Source organism: Pteropus alecto, unplaced genomic scaffold (genome assembly GCF_000325575.1).
Source record: "Pteropus alecto unplaced genomic scaffold, ASM32557v1 scaffold50, whole genome shotgun sequence".
NCBI classification, from domain to species: domain Eukaryota; kingdom Metazoa; phylum Chordata; class Mammalia; order Chiroptera; family Pteropodidae; genus Pteropus; species Pteropus alecto.
Window position 1 is genome coordinate 10,730,647 of NW_006431918.1, and position 19,298 is coordinate 10,749,944.

Below are 19,298 nucleotides of genomic sequence, written 5' to 3' on the forward strand. Positions count from 1 at the left end.
AGATGTGCTCCAGGGGCGCGGGCGCTTGTGCCTAAAGGTATGTCAAAGAGGAACCCTTGATGAAGCTAGGTGTCTGTGGCCCCTCACGCTCCTCCCTGTCCCAGTCATTCCTAAGGTTCTGCAGGTCTTGCAAGTGGCGAGTCCATCAGCCCCACCCGGCGGCCAGACTCCTTTTCCCGATCTCCAGCGCAGGCTGGCCTGGCTCTGGTCGTGTGTGCGTCTATTAGGAGGTGCGTGGTAGTGATGGCGGCGCTCAGTGAGGCTTTCCTGTCACTGGATACTACTACTCCCAGCCCTCCTCGAAGCCGTCTGAGCAACCCCTCGGTCTTCACTTTACAAGTAGCAATTTGACTTGCTCTGCTGCATGTCAAGAGAGACCGTGGAAAGTGTGGAGACGCCCTGGGGAATAAGCGATCGCAGCTTAAAAAGAAAAAAAGCCAAACAAATAAACAAAACCCACCCACCCTAACAAACATGAGGCTGCTGGAGAGAATGAGGAAAGAATGGTTCATGATTGGAATAGTGCTGGCGATCGCCGGAGCTAAGCTGGAGCCGTCCATAGGGGTGAATGGGGGTAAGTCTACTCCTTCGCACGCTCCACCGCGATTCCCACTTCAGAACTAATTTCGAGTCTTGGAAAGGAGAGGAGACCGTAATTGGGAAGGGTCTGCCTCTCTCAGGGGCACGATCAGCCCAGAGTGTCTTTTGGCCCTTTCGCTGGTTTTTTAATTTGCCAGCCCCGGAGAGGATTTGTAATTAGGAATGGGGCAAAGGATTTAGAACGCGGGTTACCTCTGCCGCGAATAATCGGTGAGTATCTTTAGTATCGAGGAGTCCGGTTGCTGAGAATGAAACTTATTTCTCTTCCCCTGAAACTAACATCCTGTCCCACGGGATGCTAGGTTGCCAAGAGGTCCTTATCTATCTGTCTTGGAGTAGACACCATTACCTTGTCTATTTCCGACCCTCCGCCCCCCGCCGTAAAAAAAAAAAAAAAAAAAAAAAAAAGCGGGGGAAGAAAAAGAGCAAGGAACACTTCTTCCTCCTCCAACTCAGATTTTGTGGCCCACATGTTGGAGAGTGATGATTTGTAGCAGTTGCTGCTGCTCCAGAAACTCCCAAGCTGACTGACACGTTGCACATTTTCATTACAGGACAACACCACTTCCGTGTGCTGTTGGGACTCAGTTGCTTCACTTAGCAGCCTAACAGACAGGCTGTGTTAGAGTACGTGTAGTGTGTATTTTGGCAAAGAAATGTAGGCGAACCAAAATCATGCTCAAATATCTGAATAGTGGGAGCCTTGTCATGTGGGAATGGGCATAGGTGGAAATGACTGGAAATATCAATAGCCTTTTATGCCCCCGCCATCCCTTAGACAATCATGCCCCACTTTTCATAAACGTTAACTGAATTTCTTCAATTCATTGTCTTTTTGGCCTTGTTTGTCAGTTTCCATGTGTATTGATAGGTTTACTACCTCAGTCATACAACAGGGACAGATAAGGAGAGAAGTGAGCACACACAATCTTTTTATGTTAGGAAGTGCTCAGGAGGATATTTGAAATTATTTGTGCTTTGTTGTTAAAACATGATGGAAATGAATGAAATGATTGCTCAGAAGAACAGTTGTTCCTTCTACTGTCTACCTTCAATACCTTCATTTATAAGCAGCTTCAGGGAACATTTAGAAGGAATTACTTGAACAAAGTTTGTAGGGATTAAAACTTTTTGTTTATGTTTTTTTTCCTCTTCTATATTCAGCTTAGTACAAAATGTGCAGGATATATCATTGAGAATAAAGCTGTTATTTGTGGAGGTTTCTCTCCCTGAAGGTACCAGTTTCTTCTTTGACACAGCCTCTCTTTGAGCTTTTGGGAAGCTTGTGAACATTGATGTTTCAGTTTCTGTCAAATGAGTACTCCCTGTTCCTGCAGTTAGCTGGGTACTAAGAAAGTTAGGGAGTGTCTCTGGTGATCTGGAATGCACACTTTACTAGCTTCACTAGTACACTATAGCTTCCGGTGTTAGATCTTTTATTTGCTCCATGTTAAGGTGAAATTGTTACAGGTGGTTGTATGATCTTTAAGTTTAGATCAGCAGGGCCTGGGTTTGGTAAAATACCTTTTATCTTACATTCCCGGGGTGCTCTGTGGAAAGAGGGTTGTGGAATGCTGAATCACTTCCCTAAGGCTTTCCTCCAGTAACATATGTGAGATGGATTCTGTAAATCTTATTTTTTTAAGTAGGAAAAGTTTTGGTAGTCTTCAATTTGTTAAGATGCTTACTTCACCTTTACCTGGGTCAATACCTTAAAGAATACACTCTTATTTTTTAGTGTAAGACTTCTCTTAAAGTATCAACCTATGATCTGAACCTCCCTTTAAAAAAGGTGAGTTATGTATGGTAGGGAATTTTTAAATGTGGGAATCCTAAAATTAAAGATGTTGAATGACTTTCCAAATGGTAAAAAGTATAATGGGTACTAGCTTAGGTAATTTAATTATTAATTCACGGATTTTTTTACTCAGTTACATTTAATTTTTAAATATATAGAAGAAGGTTGAAAATAAAGAGCCACAGTAGATGTAAATGTGTATAGATTCTGAGATGTCGATAATCTGTCCCACTGTGACCCAGAGAAGCCCTTGAACTATGCACACATTAGAGTTTACTGTAATTCAACCCCGCGCTAGTCATTCTCAGGAAGAGAAAGCTTTACTTTTTTGGAGGTATAGAATAAGTTTCTCATTTCTACCTGCATCTTAAATTATTCCCAGTAATAACACATAAATCCTAAGAAGGAAACTGCTTTGTTTTTCCATTAAAAAAAAAATCATAATCAGAAACATGCTATAAACTTAAGTATATTAGCAAGAATATCTTAGATTAGTTTTAGAAGTGAAGTTTACTTTAGTGATGAATAGATTTTATGAAATGGCAATAATTCCTTGCATTCTTAAGTGTTCCAGATCACCCCCTTCCCCTGTCCCCACCCTGGGCCATTAAAAAGGATGAGTTTTGGAGCTCTGAAATTGCTTCATTTTTTTATAGTCAATTTGTCTTTTGATTTTGCTACCTCATTTCATTTTCAATGATAAACATTTATTTTTGCTTTTGTTTAAAGGAAAAGTTAAAACTTATATTTCCACTTTAGCCTTATAGTCATCTTAAGATCTAGATCCGGTTATTTTGGTAAGGAGGAGGATATAATCGTTACCTTGGAGAGGGCCAGATATCATTTTTTTATTGTAGTTTCAACTTTCACCTCATTGCAAATATTCACCGAGTTTTTATTGCAGCCCTAGGTGACTTCTAGTTCCACATTCACGAGTTGAGTGGTCTATTAGCATTTCAGTGATGTGTCTCAAAGGGGCTTTAGGTTTCTCCAAATTAGAATGAATTCCTCCTACCATTTTAAAAGGTCTCTTGTAGGAGGCCCTGGAACATAAGAGAATTTGATCTTCATTTCTTTTATCTACTGATATACTACAAATGCCTAAGATATAGTAGCTGCTCAGTAAATATTTGTTGACTGAATGAATGGTGATTTTTCCTGAACTTGGAATTGAGAAATATCTGTAGATATGGTGGAGAGTTACAAGGAACAGAGGAGCCACGAATACATCCTGTTATTTTGCTTAAAGGGCTTCTTAGTGTCTTAGGACTGCCACAACAAATTACCGCAAACTGGCAACTTAAAACAACAGAAATTTATTTTCTCACAGTTCTGGAGGCTAAAGTCTGATCAAGATGTCAAGAGAGCCATGTTCTACTGAAGGAAGGATTCTTTCCTTGCTTCTTCTAGCTTGTGGTAGCTGCTGGCTATCAGCGTTCCTTGGTGATAAAACCCCTTTCTCTGCCTCTGCCTTCACCTGAGCATGTTTCCTCTGCATGTGACAGTGTCCAAATTTCCTTCTTCTTATAAGAACACAGTCATCGGATCAGGCCCCACCCTAATCCAAGAAGACCTCATCTCAATTTGATTATATTTGTAAAGACCCTGTTTCCAGATAAGATCACATTCGCAGGTTCTGGGTGGACATGAATTTTGGGGGATACTATGCAGCCCAGCACAAGAAGGCTGAATAGAATGTCAAATATGAGATGATCTCAGATTTTAAACTGTTTGTGTTTGCCAGGGTTTCTCAACCTTGGTACTACTGACCTTTTGGACGTGATAATTCTTTGCGGTTGGGACAGCTTTCCTCTGCCTTCCAGGACATGTAGCGAAATTCCTGATCTTCTAGATGCCAGTCGCACCCCCTGTCCCCTGAGTTATAACAACCAAGAACTTTCTATACATTGCCAAATGTCAATGGGGGATAAAAATGCTGTTGCTGGAGAATTACTCGTATGTAGGTATAAAATGGCATTTTTTCAGAACTATATCTTTTATAAGAATGCTGTTCGGTGGTTAGCACATTAGATCTTTAAGCCAATTGTGTACAAGCCACAAAAATAGATAAATGTTAGGGTTGTTCCTATTGTACTCATAACGTTAATGCATCTGGGATGATGCCAGCCTAACTCCAGAGAGGATTTTCTGGAGGACAAAGATCCAGCCTGTCTGGTTCACTACAGTATGCCCAGGCACAATTTCATAATAATCACAGTTTTAACAGCATATTGTTAGGTACTCTATAACTCTATCTACATTATCTCAATCACATAGTTAAGTGCTCAGTAAATATTTGTAGATCGAATACTCTTGGAGAGAACTGAATGTATGCATGAATACATTTTGTTTCTGGTATCCTAGAAGAAATAAAATAATATTTGCTAAAGAGAAGGGAACTTCTCCCATTGATTCTCTCCTTTTGGTTTAGGGAATTTTATTTGTTATATAGGCACTGATACTGTGGAAGATATAATGAAGACCTATCTTGAAGGATGTTGACGTGAGAGCAGAGTTTATTTTTGAGTTTCTTTTTATTCTTCTGGTCTAAGGAGACTGCTGAGCTGGACAGCCATGGTCCTTGCCTTCTGGAAACTCCTCTCTGGAATTCGACTGCATCACAGCAAATGCTTAACCCTGTGAGGACAGTAGTCTACTATGACCAACACTAAGATTTAAAGTACCATTTGCCCTTCTCCAATGAATTTGTCTTTTATACCCAGCTATCTACTGGAAATTCTAACAGTAACTCATTTCTCTCTCTTTAGGACCACTGAAGCCAGAAATAACTGTCTCCTACATTGCTGTTGCAACAATATTCTTTAACAGTGGACTATCATTAAAAACAGAGGTACTGTCACCTGTGGGGCACATGAAAAGCGAGGAGAAAAATTTAGTCTGTACTTAATATTTTGAAAGATCAGAATCCTTTTGTGAAGCCACGTGTAGCTATAGTCTGAAGGCTTCACTATAACAAGATCATTTGGACTTCAGGCAGAAGACTTGTGTTTTGTACCTACATAATATAGAAACTCTACAGTTGAGCAGCATGGCCCCTGGGGATATTATAATGAGTAAGTTTTTAATATGGCAACTGAGGTGAAGCATCTAGTTCAGGTCTTCCTCAGGTTATGGTGGTAACTGCTGTGCCACATTTAAGCTGTTGATGTTCAGTTCGTTTCCATAACTTTGTGGATCATCTTTTGTTCCCAGGACTCACGCTGCTCAAGTGATAACTTGTTATAACTTTTAATTAATTTGCATATTTTTAAAGTATATTCTTTGTTAGTATATCTAGTAATAGATTTTTTAAGAGAAATATTGGTATTTTTCATACTAAGTCAAAATCTATCATGAAGACATACAGGTAATGTTATTTACTAATCCAAATGTCACTGAACATGGGATTCCTTGTAATTAAAGAAATCCAGACATTTTTACATTCGAGATAAGAATGAATAGAATTTATGATTTCCTTTTGGCTTATAATGGAAGAAAAAAGAGCAGAAAATCCCCATTTGCTTTTGAAGAAATTACATAGAGTTTTAAAAGTTGTCATTCATTCTAAAATGCTTATTCTTATACAGATAGGGATATCTTACTATATAAGAAAGATTTTTTTTTTTTTGGAAATGGTTTTAAAATTTAAAATTCTATTTCTGCATCCTATCTTGCCTTTATTTAAAGTTTCTTTCTTTTAAATGTGATTTGAAAGAAGACTAAATTTAGTTTACCTTCTTTTTTTTATCATCATGGAAAAAATATGGTTTTACTAAATTTATGTATTTTGTAGTTATCAGGTTGGTATAAATCTTTTTATTGAGGGCATTTCCGTATAGATTGGATTCATGTGTAGTGTCTGTGACAGATAAATTGTGTCTCAAGAATTCTAAATATTCTTGCTGATTATTGGTCTTCTGAAAATAACTGCCATGGATAGGAATTCCTAAATATGTCAAATTCTAGTTTTTAGAAATTATATTGATATGTAAGGGCTATGATTAGTGCTTAGAGGGCACAGTCTTTTCCCATCAACACCAGAGTTCTGTTGGTTCTCAAAGGCGAGATACAATGGTAGACAAAGATACTTGCTACTCCTGTGGTGCTGGTCTGATCATCCTTGAAGGTCTTCCTGCTGGCCTTGGCTAATGCTCTTGGTGGAGCAGCTGCCTTACTCAAGTCCTCTACTTGGGGTGTTGCTCTAACTACATCCCCTGGTGGCTGCTTAATGGCTATAGCTGTTACTTATGCCATGGGAAATCTGGCAAGAGAATTGATTCTCTCCTTAGCTTCTTAATGCTATTCTGTAAAGCAGCCAACTTCATAGGATGCAGGAGCTGAAGAAGGAATGTCACAGCTATCAGCATTTCTCTAAGGACTGAATTCTTCCTTAAGCACCTAGGAAAACCTTCAGAGTCATCCAACTAATTTGGATCTAATGGTGAAATGCCTTGATTCTGTGCTTTCTTACAGTATCTAAGTAGCCATCAAAGCAATTTTCTCCATGAAAGGCCCTTTTGAAACTAATACATTAAGTCATTTTCAAGATCCATTTAACTTAAGATGCCCTAGATTGCATCATTGTGTAATGTTAAACTATCTCTAAGCCCTGCTAATTTCCTGGGCAACTGAACAGTTGTAAATTAGAAGGTAGCAATCTTGTTTTTATTTGTTTTCTAGTTAATAATCTTAAATTAATTTCAGCTGGGACTACCGTTTTCATATCCTGTTAGGTCCTAGCGCATTTTTGCACACAGGAGACAGTAAATTATTATTGACTTGAGTTTATTTGAGCATTTACAGTGGTTCCATTTGAGTTTGATTCATATTGACATTTCATGTAGTATTACCCATATATTGATGTAATTATAAAATACATTGATGTGTATTCTAAAATTTGTTTTGCTCACTTATTGAAATTATAAATAACTTAAAACTTCATGCTAAAAAGATTTAGTGCTAAATCTTCTAAAATACCTGTTGAAATGGTTTCTGAAATTTTGTTGTACTAAAGTGAAATAAGATCATCTTTGATATATATTTTGTATTTAGCTAACTTCAAACCTACAGTTTCAAAGGATTTGTCACTTAACAGACCATTTAAACAAACATCTATCAAGTGGCTATGATGACATGGCACTGTGCTCAGGACCCCAAAGGGTCCCGAGTAGAGCAGAATATACAGGTTTTTCCTTATTTTTCTAAACAGATTACTTTTTAAAATCCTGTTTGCTTAGAAGTAAATATAGTAAATTCTAAACTCAGGTCTCATGCTACTTGTTTCCAGCACAGAGCTATGAAGCTGACTCTCAGAGACTGAATCAAATAAAGGCCAAATGAGGGTTAGAAGGGAAATTGGTATGTGATGAAAATATTTCTAGATCCCAGTCAGAGCCCCTAATTTTAAACAATTCTTGATACTTTCAGTGAGACTCTGGTATAATCAGTATGTGGAGTATCTCCTTAAGTTTTTTTGAATTTGACTTGTATTACAAGTTGAATAAACAAAATGTCATGCAGGATCAATTTTTCAATTATTCATGATGGCATTTATTTCAGTATGTGGCCCTAAATTCTACATTTACGTATAGAAGAATACTATTTTGGATTTCCTCGTGTTACTTGCTTTTTCTTTTCCAGTGTTACCTTATTTTCTTATTAAGGTTATATGAAGAAGATCTTACATAACACTGGGTTTTTGTGACAGTCTTGAGTATCTTTCTTAGAAACACTTCATGTCTATTATTTCCCTGTTGTTAAGAGGCCCCTTATAACCCAGAGCAGCAGGCTCTCATGATTCATTTCGCCGGGTTCTTTACTGTTCCATTATTTTGATGTAATATCAATTGTTTCTAATTGTCATTCATTAGGTCAGCTGGTATTCTCTAACTACATTTTATTTTTTATAACTTTTTATGATTACAAAAGTGGTATTTCCTCACTGAAGAAAGATTAGAAAGAATAAAAATAACTATTAACATCTCTGTGTGTTTTAGTCTTTTTTTCTAAATATATTTTTTACATATAGAAAATCTATTTTTTAAATTGTATATATGTAACTGTATATATATACGTACTTGCATATGTATATACGTATATATACACATATATAATCTTATTTTTCTGTGACATTGTATAATAATAATTTTTCATATAATTTAATACTTTTATTTAATTTGTCTTTATGTACATTTAAAATAAAATAATTTACATTTTGTTTACTTTTATGAACATAAATCAAAAGGTACAAAAGTATGTATGATGAGAAGTCTTCTTTTTACCCCTCTGCCAGATAACTAGTTCTCTTCTGTGGAGACAACCAATGCTAACAGTTTTTGTGTACCTTTCCTGAGGTATTCTATGGAAAACATAAATATCCTCCCTTTAAACTAAGGTATTTTATACTGTTTACCACCTTACCTTATTTTACTCAAAAAATATATCTTGGGGATTATTTCATATCAACACATAAAGAATTCTCTGTTTCTTTTTGTATGCTGAAAAATATTCCATTTTGTGAATGTGTCATGATGTATTTTCCTAGTCCTCTATTGAAGGACATTTGGGTAATTTATAAGGTTTTGCTATTAGAAACAAGATGCAAAGAATAACCTAAAAATATGCCATTTTTCACAGTTGGGAGCATATGTGAAGGGTTAATTCCTAGAAGTGGAATTGCTAGGTCAAATGATACCTGTAGTTTAAGTTGTGATAGATATTCCAAGTCCTTGGAATGGCGGCCAGTGCTAAATAAATATTTATTGAATGAAGAAATGAGTTGCATGTTGCTGTCCATAGGTTATGCCAATTTACAGTCTTATTGGTTAAGGAGAGAGAGACCCTGTACTCCTACATCCTTGTCGACAGTTTTAACATGGTTTTTAACAGCTCTTATCACGGTTTCATCTTATGTTTGTTTAGTTAGTCTCTCATCTTTGGATGTTTAAGTCGTTTCCAGATTTGACCGTAATAGGTAATGCTGTGAGGATCAATTCCATGTATGAATGCTTGTAATCATTTTTTATATCCTTAGGATAAATGCCTAAGCATAAAATTTTGGGGTCCATGAATATAAATTTTATTATAGCCCTTGATCTATATTCCCAAATTACTTTTCAGAAAAGTTTATACTGTTTTATATATCTAAGATATATATGTAGATGCCTTAATTATGATATTCTGGCTAACCATTTTATTATAATTTTTAAAAATAAAAAACACTGATATTTATTGGTATTTATTGAATGCCTCTAAGTATACCTGAGTGAGATTTGGTTTCAAGACTGCTAAGAGTTCTTGGAACTGCTGATATTCATGTTTTTTGAAGTGAAACTTCCAATTCAGGATAAGAATGGCTCCTTTTCTCTTAGCTCTGATCCATGGACCTAGAAGGCCTCTGGTCTGCTCAGTGTTCCCAATTGCCCTCCATTAGACCCAGATTGCCAGAAGTTCCTTAGATGTCATCAAGAACGCTTTCTGACCAAACTGGAACTGCTGTGTGTCTTCACACAGGGAGATAAAAACAGTGAGAGCCAATGAGACAGATCTCAGAAAGTGGTGATCAGTGAATGAATCCGAGTTAACCTACTGTTTATTAAACTATAAACTATGGTTAACGTCTCGAGGCTGAGGATCTCTTGAATGTCTTCCTAACACTACAGTGCTATGCTTCTAACCAGTGAATCTCTGGCATCTTTGAATATGCTTTAATGACTGCCTGAATGTTTTATATAAATTGTCTACTACTTTCTGTATTTGTTTTATTTTCACTGAGTGAGCACATAAGTCAAAGAAATTCAAATGCAGATGCTTGTTAGTACATAGTTAAACCCCAAAGTCCAGCTTAGAATCTTTTTTTAAGCTGTGAGACTCATAACGTGTGTCTGGTTTGTCATGTTTCGCGGGAATTATTTCCCTCTCGCGGCAGCAGTATGGCACAGGGGAAGAAGCAGGCGTGGATTTAATGGGTTTGATTCTGATCTTCACTGTATAGTAGCTCTCAGTCTCAATTTCCTCATCTGTAAAATACGGATAATAATATCTACCTAATGGGGTTGTCATGAGGATTAAATGAGATAACATAAATAAAGTAGCAAGTTCAGAGCATAGCAGATAGCTGATATCTAGTAAATGTTAACAAAGAAATCTAGTGAGTAGATTTTGGGGAAAAAGCCATTGTGAATTATAGAATGTTGGGGAAAACAGTTTAAAAAATTGTGATTTGTGTGTAGATTCAGTAACATCTTGCCAAACTGAGGCCTCACTAGTTTTGGTGAATTATCATATTTAATTAAAATGTGATAGGTCCTGCTAAAATTTTTAAGCAAAATTATTTTTTATGTAATTAAACATACTTGTTCGTTTATAGTGTCAATAATCCTCAAATCTATTCTGGTGTAAAGGTAGTTAGCTTAGTCTTGGTCCAGAATTTTACAAATCTGAACTGTTGTTGTGTATTGTGTATTCAAAAGAAATTAGAATAGTTTAGAAATTTTATATAAAAATCATAATCTTCATGAATAACTTCATAATCTTCCTCAATAACTTTAATTAAAGTCTGTCTCATGCATATGCTTATAGTAAAAAAATTGTAAAATAACTTCAACTTGATGGATTTTAACTAAATTTATTATGGTGATCATTTTGCAATATATAAAAATATCGCATCATGTTATATAGCTGAAACTCATACAGTGTTCTATGTCGATTGTATCTCAATTTAAAAAACTAATTCCTGTGATGTTATGCTAGTAGCAGTCTCTCTTCAGAAGTAGTTTTCTTACTTTTGTTATTCCATGTCCATTTTTGCAGGAGCTGACCAGTGCTTTGGTGCATGTAAGACTGCATCTTTTCATTCAGATCTTTACACTTGCATTCTTCCCAGCAACAATATGGCTTTTTCTTCAGCTTTTATCAATCACACCCATCAATGAATGGCTTTTAAAAGGGTATGTTTAAATATTTTGAAGGTTCTACTTTTGATGGGGTATCTCTAGTAACATTATTGTTTCTGTGGCAACTATATACAAAAGAGCTTGTGTTATATCTTACAAGGAAATCAAAACACTTAACATTATTATTATCTTTTAAAATGATAATGTTTTTATGAAGGTGGTTCATTCAAGAATTTTATAACAGAATATTAAAATATACCCATATGCTTGATCTTAAGATTCTAGGATGGACAATTTTCTAGGAATTTAAAAGATTTATGTCGGGAGATAAATGGAAGGGATTGGAGGATGTAAGATCTGTATGCATGTGTGTAATGTAGGCTGTCAATTGGGTACTTCAATTTTTGCAGTTTTTCTTACCAAATATATACAAGTAATAATAGCTGAGTATAATACATGCTTTTAAAAATGTGTAGGAAATAAAAAACTATATATATAGTTTTTCACTTTTTCACTTGTTCTGTTTTGAGTTCGATAAGATAATTGAATTAACAACAGATATATTTTTTGTTAGTCTTTTTTTCCCATAAAAAGTGTTGCCATGTTTATTAAGAGGATTTAATGATTTTTAAAGATCATTTGAATTAGTCTAAAACTAACCACATTTTAGCATCATGGAAGATAGCTAAAACACTTAAAGCCCAAAGACTGCATTCTGACCCTGTCCCTAACTTGCTATGTGACTTTGAGGAAAGGCATTTAATAATTTTGAACCTCAGTATCCCAGTCCATAAAATGAGGATAATCACACTTTTACTGCCTGCTTAATAACAATGTTGGGGATATCAACTGAGGTCACTTATTAATTCACTCACTTAAGTCATTTATTTAGCTCCTACTATGTACCAGGGATTATTATAGGTTTTAGAAAAATAACAGTGAGCAAAATTGGCCAAGAGCCAGTTTTGTGTGTGATTGTCAATAAACAAGTAATAGATGATCAAGATAGAGATAAGTGATATGAGGTAAACAATATGATATGGTTGAAGGTGGTCGGGTGCACAGGCTGGTGATTAATTTAGACTGCAGAGTTCTGGGGCGGGGGCAGAATGTTCTAGGCAATGGAAACAGAATGTTCAAGGGCTCCAAGGCAGGAACAAGCCTGATGTGTTCTAGACTCAGGAAAGCAACCATGATGTCCAGAGCTCAGTGACAGACAGGATGAATAATATGACTTGGAGGTGGAAATGTAGCCAGGTCCTTCAGAGCCCTGTAGGCTGTGGTAAAGCATTCAGATTTTATTCTGAGTGTTACAGGAAACTACTGGAGGGATTTAAAGGAGAAAGTGGTATTATCCGATTTATATTTACAAATGATTCTCATGGCTACTGTGTGGAGAATAGATACTAGAAAGGCCTGAGAGAAAGCCAGGGGACCAGCTTGGAGGCTAGTATGGTGTAGCAGTGCAGTAGGGAGAAATGGATGTGTGATGGGTATATTTTTAAATTAGAGCTCTCAGAACCAATGGGTGGATAGGATATGGAAGGAATCAAGGATGACTTTTGGATTGGGGGCATGAGCCATTGGGTAATTGGTGGCATCATTTACTTAGCCAGAGAAAAATAAGTTAGGATGAGAGGGGAAAATCAAGAGTGCTGTTTTGGCCAAATTGAGTTTGAGAGAATGAACATAAAATTTTACTAAAAAGCATAAAAAGCCACAAATATAATGACATCATTTTAGAGCAACAATGTATGATGCGTATTATGAACCAATAATTACCAAGTATCTGCCATGTATAGAGCACTCAAGAAATAGGAAAGTGTTAACTTATTTTGCTTCTATTCAAGGAACTTCCAATTTAGCGGGATATGTAAGACATATATATAAAATAGTAACCAAGCAAAATGGGGCAGCATATGATTTGTCAGATTAATGATGTAATAAATTAAAGGGTAAGAATTTCAGCAAGGATTGTGTACTCCTAAAGTAGAGAATTAAAATATGAGGCATTAGTGGGAGAAAAGATAAAAAGTCTCCAGAAGGCCGGAACTACTGGGCTCAGGAATTTGAGTTTGAATCTATCGGTGACAGAGAGTTCTTAAATGTGCCGAACAAGAGAACATGCTAAAAAGTGGTCGTTAAGGAAAAAAAAAACTGATTGTACTGGGTGTATAGGAAGAGTAGAGCAGGGCCTGCAGTCTCAGTATGCTAAGGAAAACAAGCATATAATTCTCTGCTCAGGATATTAAACCTCAGGAGTACAAACTTAGCCTAACTCGCTTAGATAAGGCTGTCTTAGCTCACTTTTTCTCCTTTCCCCTCCCCAACACGAGAATACAGACTTAGTATGTTAACCTGAGAGAGCTGCAGCCTCCCGTCAGGATCCATGTGAAGTCATTGGAAATAAATATATTTTGAGCACACACTCCTTACCTGGCACAGAGACCATTCAGTGGCATTCGGAAATGTCTAGACTTGGGCGAAAAGAGTTTGAAGGGGACGATGGTGACAGTCATGGGAAAGAGGGGAAAGTTGATTATGGTGATTGATTGATTGATTGATTGGTAAGAAGTGAATGCTGACACATATAACTCCAAAGTTTCAAACTGAATCATTAGGGAAAAACTGTCCCATTGACAGCAAAAGGTAAATTGAGAGGCAACTTGATTTTTAAGAACATATATAAATTCAACATTAGACATGTTTAGTTTGAGGTAGGAGTTATAGGCAGCTACAAACTTAGGAATGGATGTTAGGGCTAGAAATGTAAATTTGAAACTGTTCTTACAGATTCAGATATGAAAATAATATTGACACAAACACAGGAGAGACAACAAAAAATTAGAATGGGCAGGTTTAAAAGACAAATCAAATTGATGAGATACTATGGTAACCAAAAGAATAGAGTGCTTTGGGAAGCAACAAGGTAAAGAGAATGAATATGAGAAAAAGGACGTTGGATTTGGTGATTAGGAGATCACTGGTTATTTTTAAGGTTACTACTTTTACTAGTACAAGGGGCATAAGTCAGATGGCAGGGGAGTAAAGAGAGAATGGCCTTGGGGTCGTGGAGGTGGAGTGCTCTTTAAAGGTCAACAGTGAGCCACAGTGAAAAAAGTAGGATTATATTTTGAGGAGGCAAACTCAACTAATTTTGAGGTTCATTATCTACATTTATGTTTTCAGTCTTCTGCCACCTTGAAGGTAGGAATGATGTCTCGTGCTTTTCTTTACATCCTTGTGTAGTTTCCTACCTATAGAAGGCATATGTATTCCATGAATCGTTTAGGGATTTTTCTTTTTAAGGTAGGGAGAGATCTGCTTCTTTGTAAATAGATGGGAAGAGGCCAGAAGAAAGGGAAAGGATGAAAAAGCTAGAAAAATTGGAAATACCTGAGAGGCCCTTTCCCTAGTAGTATTGGTGGAAGAGGAAGGAGAGCAAAAGCAGAGAGGCTGGAGGAGTAGTAAGGATAAGTCTCTGACCCTGGATTCCAGAATAAAAGTTTAACCCTAGACAGTTGACTCTGTGAGTTTGGGCAAGTTATTTAACTTCTTTCTTAACTTCAGTTTTCAGTAAAATGAGAATAATAATAGTATTTATCTTAAATAGTTGTGAGGAATAAATGAGTAAAGTGTCTAGAATAGTACCTACTACAAATAGTAAATGCTCAGTAAGTATTTGTGATGATGATAGTGATGATAAGGAAGGCTCAGAGATTGGAAATTCATAATTGGACAGACTGATATTATTTGGGAAAATAGTCCTTAAAGGGAGACCACATTGAATTGATTTGAACTGGAAATTCCATAAAAAGGTGTTTTCTTATGTTTTCTATCCAAATGAATTTATTTTTTCTTATTTCAGAGCTAATGTAAATTCATAGCATAAAGTTTAGATAATACATTATTACAAAAGTGAATAAAAATTATTGTAATCTTGAATTCAAAATATTAGTCAGATACTCTGTGTCCTCTATTCTGTTTGAATTTTTCACTTTAGTCAGGCCAGCTCCTCACTATCCCCAGAATGTATATTCTGTATGAAAGCTGAGTAAGTTTTTTTAACTTTAGTGCTTAGGTTTACTCCGTTTTGTACTTAGATGTAGCTCCATTTACTTGTTATTCAATGTATTTTCTGTCCTAAACTAAGAGAATAGACTTTTTGTTATAATTTGGGTAATAAAAGCCAAATTTAGAATAGACAGTAGAATTTACTCCAGAATCTGAATCCAAAAAGTATATGATTGTATCATGGCTGTTTCTACAATGATATTACAACATGAAAATGTCTTTCATGAGAAGAAAGTTTGACAATTGTTATTTTATAGAAAGGAATCAGCAAATGTAAGCTTGTGTTTTGTTACATATTTTTGAACCTCGGAAGTGGTTTTAAAATTTTACTTTTGCCAAAAGACTCTACAAAATAGATAAGGAAGACATACATGAAAATAACTTAAGACTGTATACACTTTCAAAGTGATTGACCATTTTGCTTATCTTTCATGACTATACTTACTATAACTTGACTGTTTTAAAAATTATATAATAAGAGCTTAAGTAATTTTTAAAAATCACCGAAGCTTGTGAATGGAATGAGAGCTTTCTCGTGCATTTGCTGTGTCCTCTAAGCCATGTGGCGTCATGCAGAATTGTCTAAACTCAACAGAGCATGCACATAATCGCTCTCCTCTTTTCATTTACTTAGCTCTGCAAATTTTAGAATGAACATAGTGAAAACTATTTACGACTGAAAAAACCTACTATTTATAACTTCATTTTTTTCCTTTTTCAGTTTGCAGACTGTAGGTTGCATGCCTCCCCCTGTGTCTTCTGCAGTGATTTTAACCAAGGCAGTCGGTGGAAATGAGGTGAGTCATAGGGCTGACTTTATTTAGACCTGTGTGGGGGCTGTGCTTTTATTTTCTATTCTATTTTATGACGAAGACACATAACCATAGCAGCTTCTGAAAGAAGTGGGTGCATTCATATGTTAGGATGATGCTAAAATTAATGATAATGAGTGGAATTTAGGATTTCTAAGATAAGAGTGAGGGAGGTGTTTGAAATAGAGATGATGATTTTTCTACTTCAGTGAGAAATTAGGAGACAGAGGACAAGGAATCCAAGGAAAGGACTTTCCATCCAAGACTCAACCTGAGGACACCTGCTATGACCGTTCTTTAGTTCTTAAAAAATTTGTAACAAAATAAATTCGTGGAAAATGGGCTGGTATAAGTTTAATGGCGAGTGAAAATGATTTTACAAAGGTGAAATGAGGACATGTTTCTAAAATAAGTTCAAAGAAATTATCCCGCTGCTTGGGGACTGGAACAAAAGAAGAGTCCATGTCAGGAGCTACTTAGAGGTGGTTCTTCTGGGTCGAAAGACCCTCTGTCTTCATACTGAGGGACTTTGCTTTGTAGCAGCATATTCCTCCTTTCCCACTTATATCCCATCATTCAGGAAAGAATGCTATCGAGAGAGGGAAGATGTTAGAGGTTCCCACTTCAGTTCATTCTGAGGATTTTGCTTTCTCAGCATCTGTTTTCATTTTCATCTACTTTATTCCAAAAATATTTCTTGATCGCCTACTATATTCTAGTCTTTTGAAGTATTATCAATATACCATAAACTGCAAACATTGAAACAGTTTAATGTTTTGACCTACGTCTAGACCTCTGAAACCGTCTCCACAGTCAGGAGAGTGAGCACACCCAGCCCTCTGACGAGTTTCCTGTGCACCTCGGTCCGTCCCTCCCGGCCTCCCTCGCACCCTCTTCCCCACGCAACCACTGACCCGTTTCCTGTTGCTATAGATTAGTTTGCATTTTCCAGAGTTTTGTTAAATGAAATTATACAGTGTGTACTCTTTTTTTTCTTTTGTCTTTTTTTACTCAGCATAATTGTTTTGAAATTCACCAAAATCGTGTGTATTCATTCCTTTTTAATCACTGATCAGTATTACTTTGTATGGATATACCACAGTTTGTGCCATTCACTTGTTAATGGATGTTTGGGCAGTTTCTCCTTTACAGCTATGAACGTTTGCATACAAATCTTTAAGTGGACATATATTTTCATTTCTCTCGGGAATACATAGGAGTGCAATGGCTGGACCATCTAGTAGGTGTATATTTTAGCGCCTTTCAACCAAGGGAAGCATCACTGATAAATAATTATAAATCATCTTTAAATAGCTTCTAAAGTGGACCATCTCTATCAATACATAAGTACTCTTCTTTTTACTATAGGTATATGTTTAACTTTTTAAGAAGTTGCCAAAGTATTTTCTAAAGTGGTTTTACCGTTTTACATTTCAAGCAGCAGCATATGAAAGTTGCCATGTTCCACAGCTCATCAGTGCTTGGTATTGTCAGTCTTTTTAATTTTACCCATTCTATTATGTGTGTAGTGGTATTTTGTTGTGGCTTTAATTTAATTTGCAAGTCCCAGTGACTAGTAATGGTGAGCATTATTATCTTTCTATGTGCTTATTTGCTGTCCATGTCTTTTTTGGTGAAATGTCTATTAAAGTTTTTGCTTTTTTTTAAGTTGGATCTTTTGTTTTCCTGTTGATGAGATTTGAGAATTTTATATGTTCTAGATACAAGTCCTTCATTGGATCTATGCTTTATAAATATTTCCTCCTTGTGTATGGCTTGTTTTTTTAATCTCTTACCAGTGTCTTTTGAAGAGCAGGATGGAGGCAATAAAATGTGGTTGCAGAATATGTATTTTGAAGGCACATGAATTAGATGTGGGGTGTGAGAGAAAGAGAGGGGTCAAGAATGACTTCAAGATTTTTGACTGAGCAGCCGAAAGGACAGAGTTGCTGTTATGGAGAAGAGTGTTATGTGAGAGCAGGTTTGGGGGTATCAGTCTGGGCAGGTGGGACTATGCTCCGATGACTAAAAATGCCAAAATATCAGTGGCTAAACGTAGCGGCTATTTCTTGCTCATGGTACATGTCCCACGTGGGTCAGTGAGAAGGTCTGTGCCATCACTGAGGACTCGTGCCTTAGAGGTTCACCGTCTAGGTGGTACATAACAGTTTCAGTTGCCACAGCAGGGGAAGAGAGGGATTGGAGAAGCATAAATGGGCTTTTCACTGTCCAGGCTAGAAGTGATACATGGCACTTCTGCTCACATTCCAGAACAAGTCATGTGGCTGTACCATGTGTTTTCATTCATGTGCCCTGAAGGGGAGGAGAACTGGAGATTGGTAAACACTGGTAATGTCAGCCATATGAGTCAAGAGTTTGTGTTTTTGTTGTGTTAAGATGCCTATTACATATCCAAATGGAAATGTCAGTAAGCAATTAGAAATACAAGAGTTGAGAGTTCAGGTAGTAGTCTAAACTAGAGACATTAATTAGGGCATCATCAGTAAATAATGGTATTTCAAGCCAAGATGGGATGGGATTACTTGGGGAGAGAGCATAGATAGAAAAAAAAGTGGTTCAAAGACCGATCCTCCATATTATGAGGGCAGGACAGTGAGGAATAACTGACAAAGGCAAAAGAGAAAACAAAATTAGTGAGGTAGACGGAATCCTGGAAGCCAGATGAAGAAAGTGTTTGAAGGAGGAGGGTACGATCAACTATGGCAGACTCTGCTGATATAAGTTGTGTGAGATGAATCTTGTGATTTGGCAATCGAATTAAGCTATGTGGAGGTTACCGGTATCCTTGACTGAATGGTTTTGGTGACGCATAGGAGCAAAAGCTTGTTTGACATTGGTTCTAGGGAAAACAGGAAGAGAAGATTTAGATACCAGGGTATAGACAACTGCTTTGAGGTCCTTTGTGATAAAAAGAAAATAGAGAAATGGGGCTGTATTTAGAGGAGAATATGGGGTCGAGATTTTTTTAATGCAGAAATGGCAGCATATTTCTATCATGTTGGGAATTGTACAGTAGAGAGACAGCTGTTGACTTAAGAGAAAGTGCTGGAGTAATTTATTTGGTCAAGTGGGGTGAATAGTATTGGATTGTATGAGCGC

At 36.5% G+C, this 19,298-nt stretch overlaps 1 protein-coding gene across 7 annotated transcripts in view; it reads left to right on the plus strand.

The window, feature by feature from the left end:
- Positions 1 to 259: 259 nt before the first annotated feature.
- SLC10A7 (solute carrier family 10 member 7) overlaps positions 260 to 19,298 on the plus strand; it is a 199,204-nt gene continuing 180,165 nt past the window's right edge. The window contains exons 1-5 of one of the 7 annotated variants that reach the window (XM_025042891.1): positions 263 to 574; positions 5,167 to 5,249; positions 11,210 to 11,346; positions 16,088 to 16,163; positions 16,388 to 16,406. In XM_025042891.1, the coding sequence (XP_024898659.1) occupies positions 475 to 574; positions 5,167 to 5,249; positions 11,210 to 11,346; positions 16,088 to 16,163; positions 16,388 to 16,390 (399 nt within the window). In that variant the 5' untranslated portion in view covers positions 263 to 474 and the 3' untranslated portion in view covers positions 16,391 to 16,406. Of the gene's footprint in view, positions 575 to 5,166; positions 5,250 to 11,209; positions 11,347 to 16,087; positions 16,164 to 16,387; positions 16,407 to 19,298 lie in introns of those variants that run through there. The other 6 variants (XM_025042885.1, XM_025042888.1, XM_006906282.3 and 3 more) reach the window with 6 other exon arrangements.